This window comes from Rhipicephalus microplus, chromosome 1, assembly GCF_043290135.1.
Source record: "Rhipicephalus microplus isolate Deutch F79 chromosome 1, USDA_Rmic, whole genome shotgun sequence".
Taxonomy (NCBI): domain Eukaryota; kingdom Metazoa; phylum Arthropoda; class Arachnida; order Ixodida; family Ixodidae; genus Rhipicephalus; species Rhipicephalus microplus.
In genome coordinates this window covers 182,910,447-182,928,933 of record NC_134700.1, presented here as the reverse complement: position 1 = coordinate 182,928,933, position 18,487 = coordinate 182,910,447, and the positions used below count along the sequence as shown (strand labels likewise).

The 18,487-nt window shown below is 45.1% G+C and overlaps 1 protein-coding gene across 1 annotated transcript in view; it reads left to right on the top strand.

Annotated features, from left to right (window-relative positions):
* tim (timeless) overlaps positions 1 to 18,487 on the top strand; it is a 132,774-nt gene that overhangs the window by 87,239 nt on the left and 27,048 nt on the right. Inside the window, exons 5-11 of the mRNA XM_075888753.1 lie at positions 2,673 to 2,856; positions 3,932 to 3,964; positions 5,230 to 5,396; positions 5,537 to 5,597; positions 7,538 to 7,591; positions 9,510 to 9,941; positions 15,721 to 16,040. Of these exons, the coding sequence (XP_075744868.1) occupies positions 2,673 to 2,856; positions 3,932 to 3,964; positions 5,230 to 5,396; positions 5,537 to 5,597; positions 7,538 to 7,591; positions 9,510 to 9,941; positions 15,721 to 16,040 (1,251 nt within the window). The remainder of the gene's footprint in view (positions 1 to 2,672; positions 2,857 to 3,931; positions 3,965 to 5,229; positions 5,397 to 5,536; positions 5,598 to 7,537; positions 7,592 to 9,509; positions 9,942 to 15,720; positions 16,041 to 18,487) is intronic.

The following is an 18,487-nucleotide window of genomic DNA, read 5'->3' as shown; positions in this document are numbered from 1 at the left end:
AGATTTGGTCCCGCGACCGACCAATAAGCTTTAAACCGGCGTGTGCGAAAAAAAGGCGGCTGTTATAAATGCGCTACATTGGAAACAAACTAGGCGTAGATATAACCTACAAATAGCTGTTCCTTCATAATTATTTAACTATTGTATACGCATGAAGTCGTTCAAAGAAAGAAAGAAAGAAACGGCAAAATGACACGCGTGACACCAACTTCGGAGGCGGGTTTCTACATGTGCAATGAAAAGAAATTACATTTTTTTGTTGATGACTGTTCAAGTTTTACTTCCTACATCGCATCAAAGGAATGCCATTTTTATTGTCGTAGTAACTTGCTACATAACCATCGGACGATGGTTGCACACATCAATATGCAGGAAAGAAAAAACACAGAGACCAAACCAGGCGTAGTTTATGGCAGTAAGAGCAAAACAAAAGGTATTTTAACTATCCTGTGAGAAGGATATCCTCCTTAGTACTGTTAGTTTGCCAACGCACCTCACTGCTCAGTAAATATTCACGAGAAATGCATGCTTCTTCAATGTTGTGTTGAACTATTCTCATTAGGTACGAGAAAATATTCTCTTTCGACAATAACAACTGCTGCAGCTAAGAACAAAGATTCACACGCCGGACAAAGCAATGTTATATTATTTCTACCTTCGAATGCACTGTTGGCGTGAAATCCTTGCAAGGGATAGCTTGATTAGACGCTTTTTTTTTTCGCGCGTCCGACAGTAAAAAAGCGTCACTGTCAAACACTTGGCGTGACGTCACCCACGGGTAAACGAGGATGTGAAAACGCCTGAATAATTTTTAGAGGGTGCTGACTGCCCCGCCGCGGTGGTCTAGTGGCTAAGGTACTCGGCTGCTGACCCGCAAGTCGCGGGTTCGATTCCCGGCTGCGGCGGCTGCATTTCCGATGGAGGCGGAAATGTTGTAGGCCCGTGTGCTCAGATTTGGGCGCAGGTTAAAGAACCCCAGGTGGTCAAAATTTCCGGAGCCCTCCACTACGGCGTCTCTCATAATCATATAGTGGTTTTGGGACGTTAAACCCCACAAATCAATCAATCAGAGGGTGCTGACTGAGTGCATTGTTTTGGCGTGCGCCCTTCCTCCACCCAACCCGCTCAAAAAAACAAAAACAAAGCTTATCGTAGCTACTGCGCAACAGCACCCGCAGCGGATTCTGAGCCTGTCCCGTTCTTGCGCAAAAAGAAAGAAAAGGGGGGTAAGAACATACGCTAGGCAACGAATAGTGCTCGAGCGAGCCCATTCACTACTAAGGGACAGAAAAAAAAAGAAAGAAGCGCACGTACAAGTAAAGAAAAGAGAGAGTGTACGCACAGAAAAATGAGGCGTGGAAGGAACGTATAGGGGCAATCGTTGAGCCGGGCAAAGAAGCGTGCCATCTTTTCCACGTGCCCTGCCTTACACGTGCTCATCGGTCCACGTGCGAACGGTCTCGCTATATCCAGGTCATGCGTCTCGCATGTACTGAGTCACGTAGTGCTCTGCTTCTTTAGTGTGAGGCGCGGACTTGCACTTTCTTCCGCGTACTGCTTATATGAACACTGCTCGAGAAAGGATAATGCGGTCTTTCGTATATATCTTCGCGGTGCACTTGGGTGAAAGCACACTTGCGTAGAATAAAGTTAAAAGTCAAGAGTTAGTTTATGGACTCGTTTTTCTCAATACCTGCTCTTTTTGTTGTGAACGTTTACCTCATAAACCTCTTTTCATTTCTTTACAAACTTATCACTACTTTCGTGCTGGCACTGAATTTTCGGGAACTACGTCATTGGATTATTTCTGTTTAAAAAGGTAACGCACTGCAGAAGAGGCAAGTCGACCCTGCTCGCAAAGTCGGGACGAAGGCTGATGACAATCAGCCTCAGCACGACGCTCGAGTGACTGCAACAAGTTATTCAGGCGAAAGCAAGAGATCGCTCATCAAATATGAAAAGTACCATCGCCGGCATCGGTCGCGGCGTTGGCGTCAACACAAGCGGTTCAGAGAAGCGCCATTATGCTATGACGTCACTATGGACATTGCAGGCTGCCAAAAAGGTGTGACGTCATCATGACGTGACTAAGACATCACTTAATGTGGCATCGTATTAGCACATCCTCACATGGCATCATCATCATCATCATCATCATCAGCCTGATTACGCCCACTGCAGGGCAAAGGCCTCTCCCATGATCCACCAATCAACCCGGTCATGTGCTTTCCGTTGCCACGTTATACATGCAAACTTTCTGATCTCATAGGCTTACCTAACTTTCTCTCTGTCCCCTTCGTGTGTTCGACGTCTCTGGGAATCCAGTCACTTACCCGTAATGGCCAGCGGTTATCCTGCCTACGTGCTACGTACCCGGCCCATGTCCATCCAGATGACATTGTCTCTTGGTAGAAGGACACGGGGGCCATGCAAAACGTCGACCAGAACGTTTCGAGAGGCGTCTGAATCCGCAGGCAATGCAAGATAACCACGTTGGGTGCAGAACGGTTTTAAAAGAGGGGGAGGGGAGTTGTCAGGACAGCTACAATCAACTTAGAAGAAAATTATGACTTTCGCCTTCGAGTTGCCTTAGGCAAATGCGTAGGAAACTATGTGAACGTTTGAATGTGCCCTACGTGTTAAACCTCTGTTCTTTATTTCGCATCATACAGGGTGCTGCTCCGGCTGACAACGCCTGTCGAATGTCTCATCCCGATGGATCTGGCCCTCCAGAACAAGACGGCGATGGACGCCATCCAGAATCTGCACATGCTTCTTCTAGAGACCAAGCGTTCCTTCCTGGACATTCGCTCCACGGAGACTATCATGAGGGTTCTCAAGGCCAAAATGAAAACGGTTAGTACCGTGCTCATTTGGTCTCGAAACTATCTAGCGTATCTCTAATGACATCGCACGTTACTGTACAATTCACTCTGTCCCAGACGCTGTATTATACGGGGATGCGTGTGTCTTCCTTTCCCGAGTGTGAATGCGTGCATTGATTCCACGTGATGTTCGCGGTGCATGTAGTGAGAGAGCTTGTTCAGACGACGGTGCATTGGTTCAGAGCACTAGCTGTCCCATTTGGGAGCAGGCATGGCTCAGTAGACGCAGCTACTGCAGGTGACGCACTACGGCGATAACACTGCATGTCCGAAACGCATGTCACGATATCTAGTTGTGATAAACATTAAACGCTGCAACGCGCACACTGAATAAAAAAATCAGAAAATCCACGGAGTAAAAGATGGTGAGTGGGGCGAAGCGTCCGCCCTTCCGTCCGCCCGTAAGTCTGACTGTCTGTCTGTCCTTCCGTCCGTCCGTGCATGCGTTCATTCGTGCATCAGTTCGTCCGTCCATATGTCCGTCTGTTTTCTATCTATTTGTCTGATAATGCCAGTTACGCCTGACGCAGGACAAGGTGAGACTAAGAAGAACTTCGCTTCTAAAAAAACGAGGCGAGCACGTTCCACGTCATAAAACAGCTAGCACAGGCTAGGAGGATCAAAGGCGTTATAATTTGTATTTGCAGAAGTTTTGAAAATTTACATTAAGGCGTTTGTCGGAAAGGCACCATCCAGAAAATTTACGAACACTATACAGTTCAATATTCAGTTCACAGAGAAACACTTTCAATACTAATGACCAAGTTTTCACATTTGTAAAGTTTTCATGGGTGATTTTATCATCTTTAAATGCGCAGTTGTTCCTGCCCTTGAAGCTCGATGCAATTATCTTTAGTATTTCATCAGGACCAGGAAACTACTCCAATCATTTTTTGTGCGTATGTATGTGGGACAGAGGTTAGGAATCAGGTTTTTCGCACGTGCTTTGATAGTTTTTCACTTGTACGTTGGGCTTGGCACGAGCACGCTAGTTCAGTGAATTATCGTTCGTTATTTCTTACACTTTTTTCCACTCCCATTCACAGGTTCCACTCGTGGAAAAACTTGGCAAACTATGGGTTAGTAACCAAAACTTTTGTTTTGTATTTGTGTACTTTTCTCAGTTTGTCACGCCTAAGTTCTTGTGAGAAGGCGTGTAGTTTTACTTACGGCGGTATTTTACCAGTACGGCGGTGTTTTATCAGCACAAGAAACACATTTGTCGCAAACCAGTGGCTTCATCAAGCATGCTATATAGTTGATATAGTTGCTTGAGAAAGATGTTTTAGTAGGTTTGTTACTTACTGGAACAAACACGTTAACGTTCCAAAGTTTGGAGTTCATTAGTACAGAGTTCTGTAAGAGAAAATAAAGCCGATATGCTTTTTTATTGTAAATCAATTCTTCATGTTTTTTTTTTCTTTCGCTCACCGCGTAACGAGATCGCTGACGCATCATTCACAGTCATCACGAAGGTTCCTTTTTTTTTCTTCTGCCTTTATCACAAACATCACAAACAGTAAAACGTAGAAACCAGACAACTAAAGCTTCTACCCCTATAAACCAAACGCTATGTTATAGTATTTTGGCAGAATGACCACGTGGTTCAATTCAAGACGTACAGGCAAGTGATGGTTGACGCGACAACACCTTAACTGTTCACCGATAATGTTCGCGAGTTTGAAAGAGCGTCACATCCCAATTCATTCATTCAACATGTTCTACCGCGACAAAATAATGCCGGCTATAATATTTGGATGCCTATAAATATGCATGGTTATGACTAGTCAGCAAAATTCGGGGCTTTAAGATGCCGTCCCACCAGTTACAGAGTCTAGGAAAAGCCTGATGCTGTCGCCTGTTTCTTAATACCCTGGGGTTGGCAATCGCGACTGTATTCGAGACATCACTTAAGAAACAAATAAGATGGCTTGGAGAACAATATTTTGAGTTAGTTCGCATGGGTATATGATAAAACAAAGTGGGGATACAGTCATGGATCGTAGAGAAGAGATCGTTTTTGTGGTTCTGATCTGATCTCCAGCGTCTATCTTTGCACGCCTGTTTCCGTTCATCATAAACAAGTTAGGCTCAGACAAGGAGGGACACACGAAATCCAGGACGGATAGCACCACTTGCAGCTCGCCCTACACTATGCTCAAGTGCAACCATCCCGCCTGCCATTTTTTTATGCTTAAGTTCGCGAGTGTACTGCATGCATTGAGATGTGTGAACAGGCGAAGAGACAATACGTTGATGACAGTGAAAACAGCTTGGTGGCGGAAGAGAGCGTGGTGAGGCGAAAGCGAAGCCTCTATGTTTTGTGTCTCGCTGCCGGGTAAAGGATCAGGAGCCAAAAGATCTGACTGAAAACGACCTCGAAGGCCTGAGCAATTCGTTAGTTCTGATGAGGAACCTGCTGCACGTGCCCGACAAGACCGAGTCGTCGCGCTTCGGCATCACCGAGGACGCCTTCGAGGACTGGCTGAGCGTCCACAACAAGCTCATTTGGTAAGGTGTTTCCAATAGCCCCACCAAGCTTCTCGGTGACCAGTTCTTTTGTTGCAGAATGCGCGTGCCTCGCTAGCCGATACTAACTTTTTTTTTCTTGCCATGCTTTCATTTTCGTTTCCGGTACCTAAAATAAAAAGGAACCTCTTCGTGCATGGACTTGACGGTGTGTTGATCCTCATGCTGAATAGCGTCTACAAGGTAAGGTCCATCAAGCCTACGTGATACTTTTTAGTCTCATTCTGTAGATTCTAGTACGTCTGTTTATATCTATCTATCTGTCTATCTATCTCTCTATTTATCTATCTATATATCTATCTATCTCACTCACTCACTCGCTAACTCAATGTCTATTTCAAGAAGGCTTAAGAACGCAAACGTAACAATATCGCTGCGATACTTGCCCTGAATGTCTTCATATACGATCATCTTTAACATATGGTATATTTTTGTACTACTCCGAATTTCGCCTTTATAGTTCGGTTATGTTGAGTACCTCATAAATATCGCCTAAACACTGACATCTCATTTCAAAAGCACAGAAATGAGGCCAAATCATACCAGCACAGGAAAGAAACATTCACTAAAGAAAGAATGCTACCAATCCGGGAAGGGCATGCAGCTATACAAGAAAAGCTTCTTGTTTACCAGAAAGCAAATTCTGAGAAAATTTCCTGTGTTGAATGGATGACTCTTTACGCTTTCATGCTACCAAATTGCTAGCGCCGACTAGCGACGTCTGATGTAGAGGCTGTGAATGGATAATAATATAAAAGGTTGATGCTGGTAAAATAAATGCTGGTAAATATTTCGCAAAAGTTTTATTTATTTATTTATTTATTTTCAGATTTACTGCCAGCCTTTAAAAAAGGCCTTTGGCAGGAGCGGACAGAACAAATAAAAGAATACGAGAACATACGCAAATACGTCCACAAAACAACCGCAACAATGAGCGGGAACAAAATAAAAACAAAAAAATATACAATTACGCAATCAACAAAGTGACAGCAGGTACTTTTAACAACTTGTTTGGTACCAAGCCAGACCTACACTGATAAAAACTATTAATAATATACAAGACATGACTGGAAAGAGCAGGAGAAATCTGGACCGAGGTGCACCGCTAAACAAAACAGAGCTACAATGTGACACACGCAACATCAACAACAAAAAAAGAAAAAAAAACATCAGAACAACATTATTGTTTCACAATCACATATCAGTTTGCAGAAGTCGCGATACTAGGAAAGCGGAGTGACGACCAAGATACCGAAAAAATTACAGATAATCTGACAATGCTTTAGCAAAAGAATTTAGTGTAGTACAATCAATTACATTGGATGGAAGTCGATTCCATTCACGCGTTGTCCTCGGAAAAAAGGAGTTTTTGAATGTGTCTGTTTTACAGCTAAAATCCTTTATCTTTTTCGTGTGGTGTGATCGCGTCGAGCGCTTACCAACCAGGTCGATAAAATTACTCTTGTCTATTGTCTATAAGTTAACACGATAAACGAACAAAAGATAAAACTAGGTTGGAAATGTGTCGTCATAAACACTGTGATAAGTTACGAATGTCACATAACTCTACTACGATGCTAGTTGGCTTGCTGCGCCTTGAATAAAGAGAAATACCTCATTTGATCAGTTATAGAACCTAGAGTATTGATATAAAGGCACTTGCACGAGTTGCTTAAGCGACGAGTATTTCGACATTGTACTTCTCGCGAGCACGAGCACTGCAGCTTTAACTTTCAATTTTCCCAGCCGTATGCAGTGCAGCAATGGGTTTTCACTGGTACAGCGCACCACGACAAGGACACACACAAAGGAGAGATGCACACACACACACACACACACACACACACAGCGCTGTGTGTGTGTGTGTCCATCTCTCCTTTGTGTGTGTCCTTGTCGTGGTGCGCTATACCAGTGAAAATGATGAATCTCAACCAACTATCCCGGCAACGTGCCTTAGCAATAGGTTCTTCTACAACGTTAACCTCATTGCCTTTTACTTTTCATGTATTTGTCTCTCCCTCTCTCTTGAGTTTGGCATTTACTGCTGATGAAATATATCATTTGCATTTAAAAATCGGCAAGTTGAAAATTTTCAATGTGCTTTCTTTCACGATTTATCTCAGGTGAACTGGGCCGTCGTCGTGGTTCAAATCATAGCGCTTCTGTACAAGGACCAGGTGAGTCATAAACCTGGTGTATATTTTGTTGCGATAGCACAGAACACAGTGAGTGTTAATTATTGTCTTTCATTACCCTGATGGTAGGGCATTGCAAAATAATAATAAAATTGAGAACTTAATTTACTTTTATTACCCGTAGAAGACGATCACAGCTAATGAATCATGAAACGTCATATCACCCTGCACTTCCTGAACCTTGCGAAAAAGTATGCGTCAAATAAACTTCAGCAAATTCATCACACCAAATATGACATCAAAACCAACAACATAAAGTCCGTGAATCTTACCAAATGATCTTGTTTGTTTATTTTTCTATTTTAACAAAAAAATTGATCTACCACTCTGATTGCCAGTGAGCTAACGACAGGTAACAGCAGACTTGGACATTTGCCTTAATAACCTCCAGGCATGGCATACATATGGGGCCGGGTGGAGTTCAGTCCACTTCAAACGGCTAATAAGCAGCCCTCTTCAACTGGTGGAAGTCAATACAACCAAATTTGTCTCTAGAGGCCAAAATACACGTGGACCCTTGCTGCACGTTATTGTAAATTTCATTTGCAATTATTTTCCAACGCCTTTTTATTGGCTTCATTAACTGTCTTGTAGTTCAAATGGGTTTTAAAAAATTCCCACAGTGTAGTATAGAACACGACGCCAAACACTTCATGTGAGCCACGCAAGACAGCCCATTAAATCTCGTGAGATTGTGAAAATGTCATCATCTCTGAGAAATGTGTTTATTGACGCACTTTATTCAATAAAACGTGCATACAACGAAAAACCAAACTTTCTCACCCACGTTCCAAATGAAAAAAAAATATTGTAAGAATCAGAAAAAAACGTGATATTTTTGTTCGACAGCCTCCGCTTCATTTAAAGCAGCCTTAGACACCTCCACAGTTGTGCAATGACATACTACATCCTTACATACCACTGCATTCGGAGCGTCAATGACAACATTTAAACGAACGTGCAGCATCAAGTATGTTGAAAGTTGAAAGTTGAAATTTATTTCACCACAACGATACACCGTGATTTACACAAACAAGAAACTATTGTGGCATGGAAAGTAGGAAAAAAGCTGCGCTATAGCAGCTTGACTAGCCCCACCTCCCATTTGTACAAGGCAACAGAAACAATGGCACACCAAACTCCATACGGTGCTCACGTATGATTGAAAGAAAAAAGAAAAGAAAAGAACATTCTAGTGGTTGTTTATGAAGTACAGAATAGATGCACACTTGGGTGTTTACAAACAAACAATTATTGGGAAAAAAGGCAACCAAAATAAGACGCTATAACAGAAAGGGGTACACTTAAAATTTCATGCATTTACAATTACTGGGTGCAATTTTTCTGGGTTTATAGCTCCTTATACAAACAGGTTTAATATATCACTACTTGAAAGGAGACGCAATTGCTGTTCTGTGAGCTTGAACTTATTTAGTATATGGGGAACAGAGTGCTTTACAGACTGCTGGTACAGGAGTATTGCACTATACGTGCAATACTCCTGTACCATACGCACGTACATACATACATACATACATACATACATACATACATGCATGCATGCATGCATACATACATACATACATGCATGCATACATACATACATACATACATACATACATACATACATACATACATACATATATACATACATACATATATACATACATACATACATACATACATACATACATACATACATACATACATACATACATACATACATACATACATACATACATACACACATACATGGTCTTTGCAGCCTGCCCTAAACCTTGAAGGAAGAACGATAAAGTGTGTACTCTATAGACACGTTTGCAGCATGCTTACAGCAGGGTAGGGCGGTCTCGCGGTGCAGAACGCGGCACCCTAAGGCGCTTGCGAACCTCGCCTGCAGGACGTGGGAAACTTGCAGCACTTGATCTCGACCTCGCCATCGAACTCGGAGAGCTCCGAGGACGACATCGAGAGCAACACGTCGAAGCACTCGGTGCACCACGCCAGCAGCAACGACTCGATGCAGCAGGGGCAGCCGTGTGGCGGGTCCGGCGCCACCAAATGCAACCTGCTTGCCGGCGGCATTGGTGGCGCCGGTGTGACGACCGGCGGTGGCCACGCCAAGGCACCTGGAGGGGGGCCGCAATCAACAGCCGGAGACTCCGGCTACTGCCATTCAGACTTCACCAGTTCCTCCAACAACAGCCGATCACTGTCGCCCCGCGACAAAGGAGACCTCCGCCGGGACGAGTCTTCCTCCAGTGGCCGCGCCAGCGCGGACGTGACATCGTCATCCAACGGCCACTCATCATCGTCTGATGAAGAAAATCAGGCAAGTAGGGCTCCCCACGCTCATCTTGCTCAATAGGACGTTTGCGGATATCATGGCGCTCATTTTGTTTGCGAGATCATTTAGAAAGACCGTGTTTTCATCGGTTAAAGGGGTACCGACACCTTTTTTTCGGAGGCGAGATTGCTCTGCCATACAAATCTCCTGTATAATGGGACGGCTCTGAGCAAGTGTGATGCCTATAAAACGCTGATAAGACATTTTATTTTTTTATATTAATATCAAATTTCTCGCGGCGCACCCACCTATATCAACACTAACTTGAAGTCAGCCACAGTACTAATCCTGGTGACTTCACGCAGCAGTCTGGCAAGTTGTGATGACGTCAAGCACCAAAACAAAAGAAAATGGCTCCTCGCCCGTCACCGTCTTGATCATCTGCTCGCGCCGTGCGGTCCTAAGAGGTTTAAGCTTGTACATATATTTCTTTACGTTACTCTGTTGCCGGGTACCGAATATAATCTGCACATATACGACGCCTTTTACGGTACGTAAACCTTTACGTAGCGTAAGCTACCCGCCAGATAGGCTTTACGTTTGCGGCCCTATCTCGCAAACCTACTTTCGTCCACAGGGACTCGGGATATTCACATTGCGGGGACTCAAGCCGTCGAGTCAAAAGAAACCAAAGTGCGAATACCAATAGCGATTACAATGTTTTAGCCCGATTACTAAAGCTAGAATGGCCTACAACATCAAAATCGTGAATGTGTGAGCCCCCCCACGATGGGATAGGTGGCGTCATCTAGCAGGGACGAAATGAACCAGAAAATCACAAAATTGTTATTGCAGAAACATTATGCATTGTACATCTGGCGTATTAACCACGCAGTGGCGTTATTAGGAATCAGTTGCCTTGGTAATCATTTTCAGATCTAAAACATTACCCGTAAGCCAACATGTTGATGACAGTAGTTTCACGAAGTGTCACGAGATGTCGACACTATCGTGGCAATAACCTTGTATTTCTTCACCCTTTTGCGCATATACGAGGATGCTGTACAAGATAAAGAAACGTCTCGTGATTTTGCCACAGCGGTGAATTAATCCTATCTGGGTTAAATATAGTTTAAGTGCAGTTAGCATCAGGATTTATGGTTTGCGACGGTAAACACAAACCGGTATCCGGCAACACGTTAACGTATAGAAGTATACCTACGAGCTAAAAGCCTCTATTGTCACCGAGCATACCTATGAACCGAGATAACGGAGTCTGGAATAGTATACGTGCACTCGAATACAAGATATACGCTTATCAGAGGACAAATGAATCGTCCAGCTGATTTCGAATTTTTCGTCATAGCACCAATACTTTGCCCCATGAATTGTCTTGCGCGAGTGAAACAAAGGACCATAGGTGAAAGTTCTACCGATTCCGGTCAGATCCGGCTCTGAGGCAAGCGGGGGCCGAGGCGGAAACTGGACGCCAACCTAGCGGAGTTTACTCTGTTTGCTGCGCGCACACGTTCAAAATGCAGTTACTGACCGACTTCGAATCGTAGACGAAAAATCTGGGCCCTGAAAGTGATGACAACCCAACGTTGAGCCCTCCTGCCGCCACAGTTTCCACACGTGCGGCGCACGGACGAGGATACGTCACGAAAACTTGTGCGTGCGCACACTACGAGTAAAATTCAGGTTTTTTTTTTTTTGATGTTGCGAAACCAACTCTTTCCATTCGGCGCCCGAGACGCACCACCTGTGGTGGTATAGCAAAGTTGGGGAAAGAAACGTACTGCCTCTATGCAAATAGCGGCGATTGACTTGCTGGTCACTCGAAGTCGAAGTTAAAACGCTGGAGAAGTTCTAGTGAGGCTGAGGAAAACTTATATTTAGAGACTGTACAGAATATATTACATAGTTGCGGACATGCGAGTTGAGAAAAAGAAAGCACTTTGGAAATGAACCATCTGTAAGGTTACCCTACGGGATTCGGCAGAGCCAATTGTGCCTAACACTTTAAGCTCGGTTCTGGACGCTTGCCGGAACACCAGAGCCGCTTCTTATTTCCTCGATGCTCCGCCCTTATACAACTCTCAGCGAATCGTCACCTGTTTGTCCTCTGATAGGACAGTACACTCGGTCAATCAAGAACCCGCCACAAGGACGCCACCTTCGTATACGTGTGAGGGCTCATGCCCTCGCTTCAGATAACACAACCAAAATCTAAATAAAAATTGGGCCCCGTATCTGCATGTTCCACTGTAAATATCGTCGAAAGATGATAGTCTTGCGTCTGGAGAGAGTGATAGAAACGTTTATTTGATGTTCTGTGCAAGAAAATTGGTGAGTGTTATTCTGGAGGCGCTGCGTTACAGTGCCTCGAGCGTGCAGCGGTGGCGAGCGAGCGCATCATCCACGTCACACGTGAGACATCAGCGCTCTCTTGCAGTTGTCCTGGAAAACTGGGCGCACGGCGTGTGCGCCCGTCTCTGAGGTGATAAGGTGTAGAGCGCAAGGCGACCGGTAGGTGCCACCACCGTGTCGTCTTAGCAAAGCGTTGGATACAATGGCCTTTTCGCGCAATCGTGGCATGGTCAGCGCAGCGTGATAAACGCTACGGTCCTTAGAATTACTTGTGTATGACATTTTTTGGTAAAAAATACACATACATAATATTGTCATGTTATTGTGCCTCAGATGTGGACAATAATTGCTTTTTAATTGACAATCGCACAGGTATGAACGCTGAACCTTGAGCAATGTTGGTAGACGTTGAGGATGGGGTCGGCCGTTTGGAGTATCGTTTGGTCACTTTGGTGCCGCTTAGGGTATTGTTAAAAGTGGACAAACAGACAAATGTACAGACAGACAAACAGACAGGCAGGCAGGCAGACAGACAGACAGACAGACAAAAATTTTTGTATCGAAGGTCCCCAAGAAAGACTATCGTCTTTAAAAGTTAAACAAAAGTCATAGAGGCCAGGGCAAGCTCAGTGGGCGCACAGCAATCTAAACTTGAAAGTACGCGTATTGGGATTTGCGGCCATAACAAGGACGTCCCTGTCAACACGTCAACTTACTGCCGACGGGACAGTAATCCGCCTGTCCCCGGTGCGTTGTAAGTGGAACCCCTGGCTCTCCGCACGTGGTTCTGCTTACAAGCTCGTTTGAAAGGATTAGCACGGAAATAGCCGAAGGCATGCCAGGGCGAGCTTTCATCAAAGGCGCCGACCAAGCGCCCGTTTACTGCGACCTCGGCCACGCTTTCAGGTGTCGCAAGCCCGCCCGCTTTCGAGAGCTACCAGAAGCCAGCCGGACCTTGACGAAAGGTCGACTGCGATCCCACTATATCGCACCGCACGCCACCTTGAATCGGCGGCGCGTTTTAGGCGCGCGAGCAGCACACCGTCGGTCCATAAGCCAAAGGATGCGAGGGGTCGTACTGCCATGCTGGATCCCGGAAAAGGTTCATTCATGCGGAGGCCGAAAGTGCCATGAAGCAATCAGGAGGTCGTCACAATGACGTTTTCATCCCTACCCCTTTGGCGGCCACGTAGGGGTTAGTTCCTTTGACCTGGATTAACAAGAAAACATAAGCGCCCAGTAATCTCAGGTGCCCCAGTCCTTCGCAGGGAGCCATGCAGGCACACGGCATCTAAGGTCCGCGCCGAACAGGGTCGACGCCATCTGAAAGCCGTCCAAGCAATGCTGCATGCCGGCGTAAATGCAGCGCAACGGCTGGCATGCCTCTACAATCGTACCGCAAAAGTAAATAAAAGTAAACTAAAACTGCCGCGCAACCACTTCTCACTGCAGTCCTACACTAACACCAGGTGGCACTGCTTATGCCAAGTCGTGACGTCAGGGTACCGTGAGAACTGAAACTAGCGTTTAAAAGCACGCTGTAAATCATTTTTTAGTGGCGCACTCACGCTTACCGGTGAACTTCTTGCGCTCTCGGAGGCAGTCTATCACTTGACACGAAAAAGCGCTAAGTGAAAAATTTTATGTCAGTACCCCTTTAACTGTCGCTCTGTTCATTATTAGTCGACCAGTGGCGAGCAGTAGGCTTTGTGAAACTTATGTGACACATACTTGTTGATGAAATGATATCTTTATGGTTACCATGGACATGTTATCGTCTCATTGTCGCGACAAACATTTATTTATGCCTGAGTAGTAGCCAGTCTTTTTAAGCTTTTCTTTGCATCGCGTTGTGCGAACCGAAATTGTCATCATGAACCGGCACGCACTTCATTCGGTTCGCTTTCGAAACACGTGTGCCAATTTATACGGTGTGGAGTACAATTACTGATAGACTAGAGATCAAGCTAAATTACCCCACTCATGCTAAGCTGATTAATCAATGTTGTGCTAACTAAGGGAAGATATGCTAAGACTTAGCTAATTGTACCAAGATTAATTAGGGCATACCTAAAGTTAGGCCTAACTAAACTAAGTCATGATATATTAGACCTCGTGTATCTATGCCAAGACTGATCGAATCACGCCAAGTCATGTCAGCACATTTAAAGAAGACTAATAACAACAAGTGTAATAATTACACAACTAATCGAGCCAAGTTGAATTAAACCGGCACTTGTCAGCCCATGACCAAATGAAACCCATTTAGATGATGACAAATAACGCCATGATTTCTTAGTAGTGAAGTCAAGACAAGTCAAGTTAGGACTAATTAAATCAAGCTGAATCAAGTCAGCGCCTACTCATTCAAGACTAATGAACTCAAGTCTAAATAAGAATAACGACATAGCTAATTAGGTCAAACTAACAAGCATATTCTAATTAGGTCATGACAAATTAGGTTAAAACTAATAAAGTCAGTTTTAATTTAGTCAGACTAATTTAGCCCAAAATTAGCAGTAACTTAGCCAAGCCTGAAAAAACCAGAAGCTATGTCGATCACAAGCTGTAGCTGCAGCCTTGCCCCACAAGTGCAAGCTGCCCTTGTTATTTTTCATTTAGGGGGGTTATTTGTGTACACGGGTCAGAGTTTGTTGTCGTGCAGACTTTCCCCCTGTTACGAGTCATTTTTATTAGCTATTTCGTCACCGCTAAATCGTGTGGGCAAAGATTATGCGACAGCTTCTCAAGCATCTGACACCTTGAGTTGTTGTACAGGCATCTAGTTTAAATCGGGGCCGTGAAAGCGTTTTCCATGGTTCGGCTACAAACACTTTGCAAATGTACGAAACAGCGATATTCCTCTATGCTACCGTTACAACATTACAGTTATCGACGTGCTACACAAGCCGTTGGCAAGGAACTATTTGGACAAGTTCGTAGGTCTCCCTAATAAAGCAGCACACACACGAAGACAAAAGATGACGGAAATTTTCATCATGGCACAGCCCACACACATGAAGAGAAATGAAGAACAGGATCGACGACACGTCATCGTATCCTTGGTTCCCTCCTTCGTTTATCAGTGCGTGTGTGCGCTGTTTTATGATGTAGCCGTTCACGTACAGTTTTCTGTAACGCTTAGGTATCGCTTGCCTCACTTTTATTTATTTATTTATTTATTTATTTATTTATTTATTTATTTATTTATTTATTTATTAGTGCAACCAACATCGCCCAAGTGGGCAATATTGTAGGGAGGTGAAGAAAAACTACACAATACTATACTGCCGCACTTGCCGAGTGCTTGAGAAAGACCGACCCAAATGATCGAATAAAAACAGCGTTGTTGACGTATACATACATGCCAATCAAAAATATAATGAGAGTGACGTCCCGACCACGCCTGTGTGGCTAACGTGCCAGTAATTGTAGATCTCGTACTTCGTTACAGGTGAAGGAGCACATCAAAGATCCGCACCACAAAGCGTCAGCCAAGCATAGGGCCATGCATTCCGCCGACAGTCCATCTGGCAGTGACTCGTCGTATGAAGACGAGCTTCTCGCTCGCTCCAAGCAACGCAACCTGGTTGCCATGTCACGAAAGAGCAAAAGTCACCTCAAGGGCGGAAAGTGCACGTCATCTGTTTGCCTAGAGGCAGCTGTGGCATCGCTCGAATCTCGTTGCGCACTTCGGGATCCCGTGTGGGACCGCAAGAAGACTCTGGTACTCCTGGACTCATCAGCGCACGTCCCGTCCAACGCTGACATCAGGTAGACAATCCGGCCATGAAAGGCCGCTTGCAGTCGCATTGCACCTGTATACGCCATTGCTCCCATTTCATGTAAGGCACATTAATCCACGCAACGTGGCTATTTTCTCCTCGGAAACGCAGTTAACGGCGACAACTGTCCACTAAATATGGTGGATATAAGTAGTTTAAACCACCAGCATAAGTCGTCATAAAAGTTTGTCGGTTGTGTGCGATGCTTAAGATTTCTCTTTCAACAGCCTGTGTTGTTGATTCCCTAATGTGTCATTTTGGTGACCTTTTTGTTATACGCTTCGCGAGGTATGCAAGGTTACACTCGCACGCACGCATCCCGAGTCAAGAAGCGTCCAGCAACAGAAGGTAGGTCACATCCACGTCCATGTGTTTGCCTAAATCAAGTACGTTTGTCCTCATAAAGTATTTACAGCTGGAGGCGAGGAAGACTGACTTTAACATTTTAACTATAGGAACCTACACTAGCAAGGCTAATTCTTCATAAACTGACCTTTTAAAAGCTTTCGGGCAAAAAAAAAAGGGGTATTTAAAGTGGTTACCAGTAAAAATGCTTTAACAATGACTAATCACGATTCAGTGATCTGTTAGCAAAACCGCTTCGTAGAATGCACAAAAGTTAACTTTTGAACGTTTTATCATGATGGAAAGAAACGCAAGCTGCGGAAAGCATAGTTTTTGGCACATTCCATTTTCGATATGCCTCGTCAGCGGGCATCTGTGCCACCTGTGCTTTCAGCCGATGTCAACGTGGCGCTAGAATCTTGCTCTCATTTGCGCAATCACGCCACGTGAGTGTGTTCTCAATGCCAGGCATGACTGGCAGATCATAGGCGCACGCGGCGCGGCAGTGCAAGCAGGAGCATAACTCTAGAGCTAGGGTGGCGCCAGCTCATAGCACAGATTCATCAAGCAACCATCAAAGCATTGCAGAGTATGACTGGGCCGAAAGCCACGCTTTCCGCATTTATTTCCATCGCAACATCACGCAAACTTAGTGATGCAAGAATACTCGTTGCTACTTCGCGAATAAGTAAAAGGGTACAACCATTTCTCACAGATCCTTGAATCCAGCAAAGTTATTCTGTGCCCACTTCTACTACACGGTTCAGTGTAATCTTACAATAGCGGGCGTCTCTCCTGTAGTCTTTTTTCTATCCACTAACTTTCTTTCGACATGCTCCTTGTGTTTTGCCACATGTCCGATGGATCACTCACTCGATGTCTGACCCTCTCCCCAAACCCAACGCTCGCCAGACTGTTGTCTTCTTCTTCTTTTGTTGAAGAGATTTCCAGATCACGGACGACCCTCCCAACCGACGTGCCTTTGGACCGCCGGGCCGGACTTGTATGGAAGCTAGTTGCGGAAGATTACAAAGGGCGTGGACGGTAAACTGCATCTACGGGGGGCCATGTAGCCACCATTGGGCCCCGGCCGGGTGCTGGCCGCTGGCGGGCGCGGCTCGCACCTATACTGTTCTGGCCTTGATGACAAAATTCGCAGATCCCTAAGCCGTTCGCACATCGTCATTTTTTTATCATCCTTTTACACCCAGCTTAAAAGCTATACATCCTGGGCCCCTCGTAAGTTTTCTACGCTCAGGCTCCCCCTTCCCACTTCCTTCTTAAATGTTTTTTTTCTTACTCGTCACATTCCCCGTTATTGTACAGTTATCGCACGCGCATCTTTGCAATTGTTTCATACAGTTCACACGGCCGTCCAGGGGTGCGTTAGTACACAAAAATTCAGCGATGTCGCTCGGTCATCGGTGGCTTCTGCGTACTTCATCAGGGTTTTGTTCTACTAGAACCGATTGGCGACTTTCCTTTGCCAGCCTAACTTTGTCTCCAGGATGAATAAATTCTAGCTTGTTTCATTCATCGACTACGCTTTGCATTGGAGCATCACGAGAGATAAATACTGCTCAGCAAGGACGCCTCTATTTATAATACTGTCTAGGATAAGGTTAGCCAAGAAGCGAAAAAAATGTAATAACGTAGAAAGGGAGCTTAAGGCGTCCTTTTTCGATGTACAGTAACAAGTGGTTGTTTTAGTACATTGCAGCCCGCGAGGTTGTACGCAGAGTACAGTCCCCAGCGAAAATAGCAAATGACGGAGCGCAGAGTCGCTGAATTTCTGCCGGTTAACGCGCCCCGGGGCGTCGCTCGACCGTGGCCCCACCTTTGCGACGGAGACGACACCTTCGCTCGACGTCCCGCCGCCATTACCCGTCCTTACCGGGCCGTCTCCTTGTCACCCATTCGCTTGCCGAGACTGCCGAGTGAGAGTTATGATCTGCTGCAGCAGTGTAATCTCCGACTCTCACGTTTCCTAGCGCCAGCCAAGCAGTTCGCGCTCCCCTCCAACGCATCCCTTAGTTTTGTGGAAACGACTTAGGTTAAAGATGACATTGCTTCAGCCTATCACAGATCTCA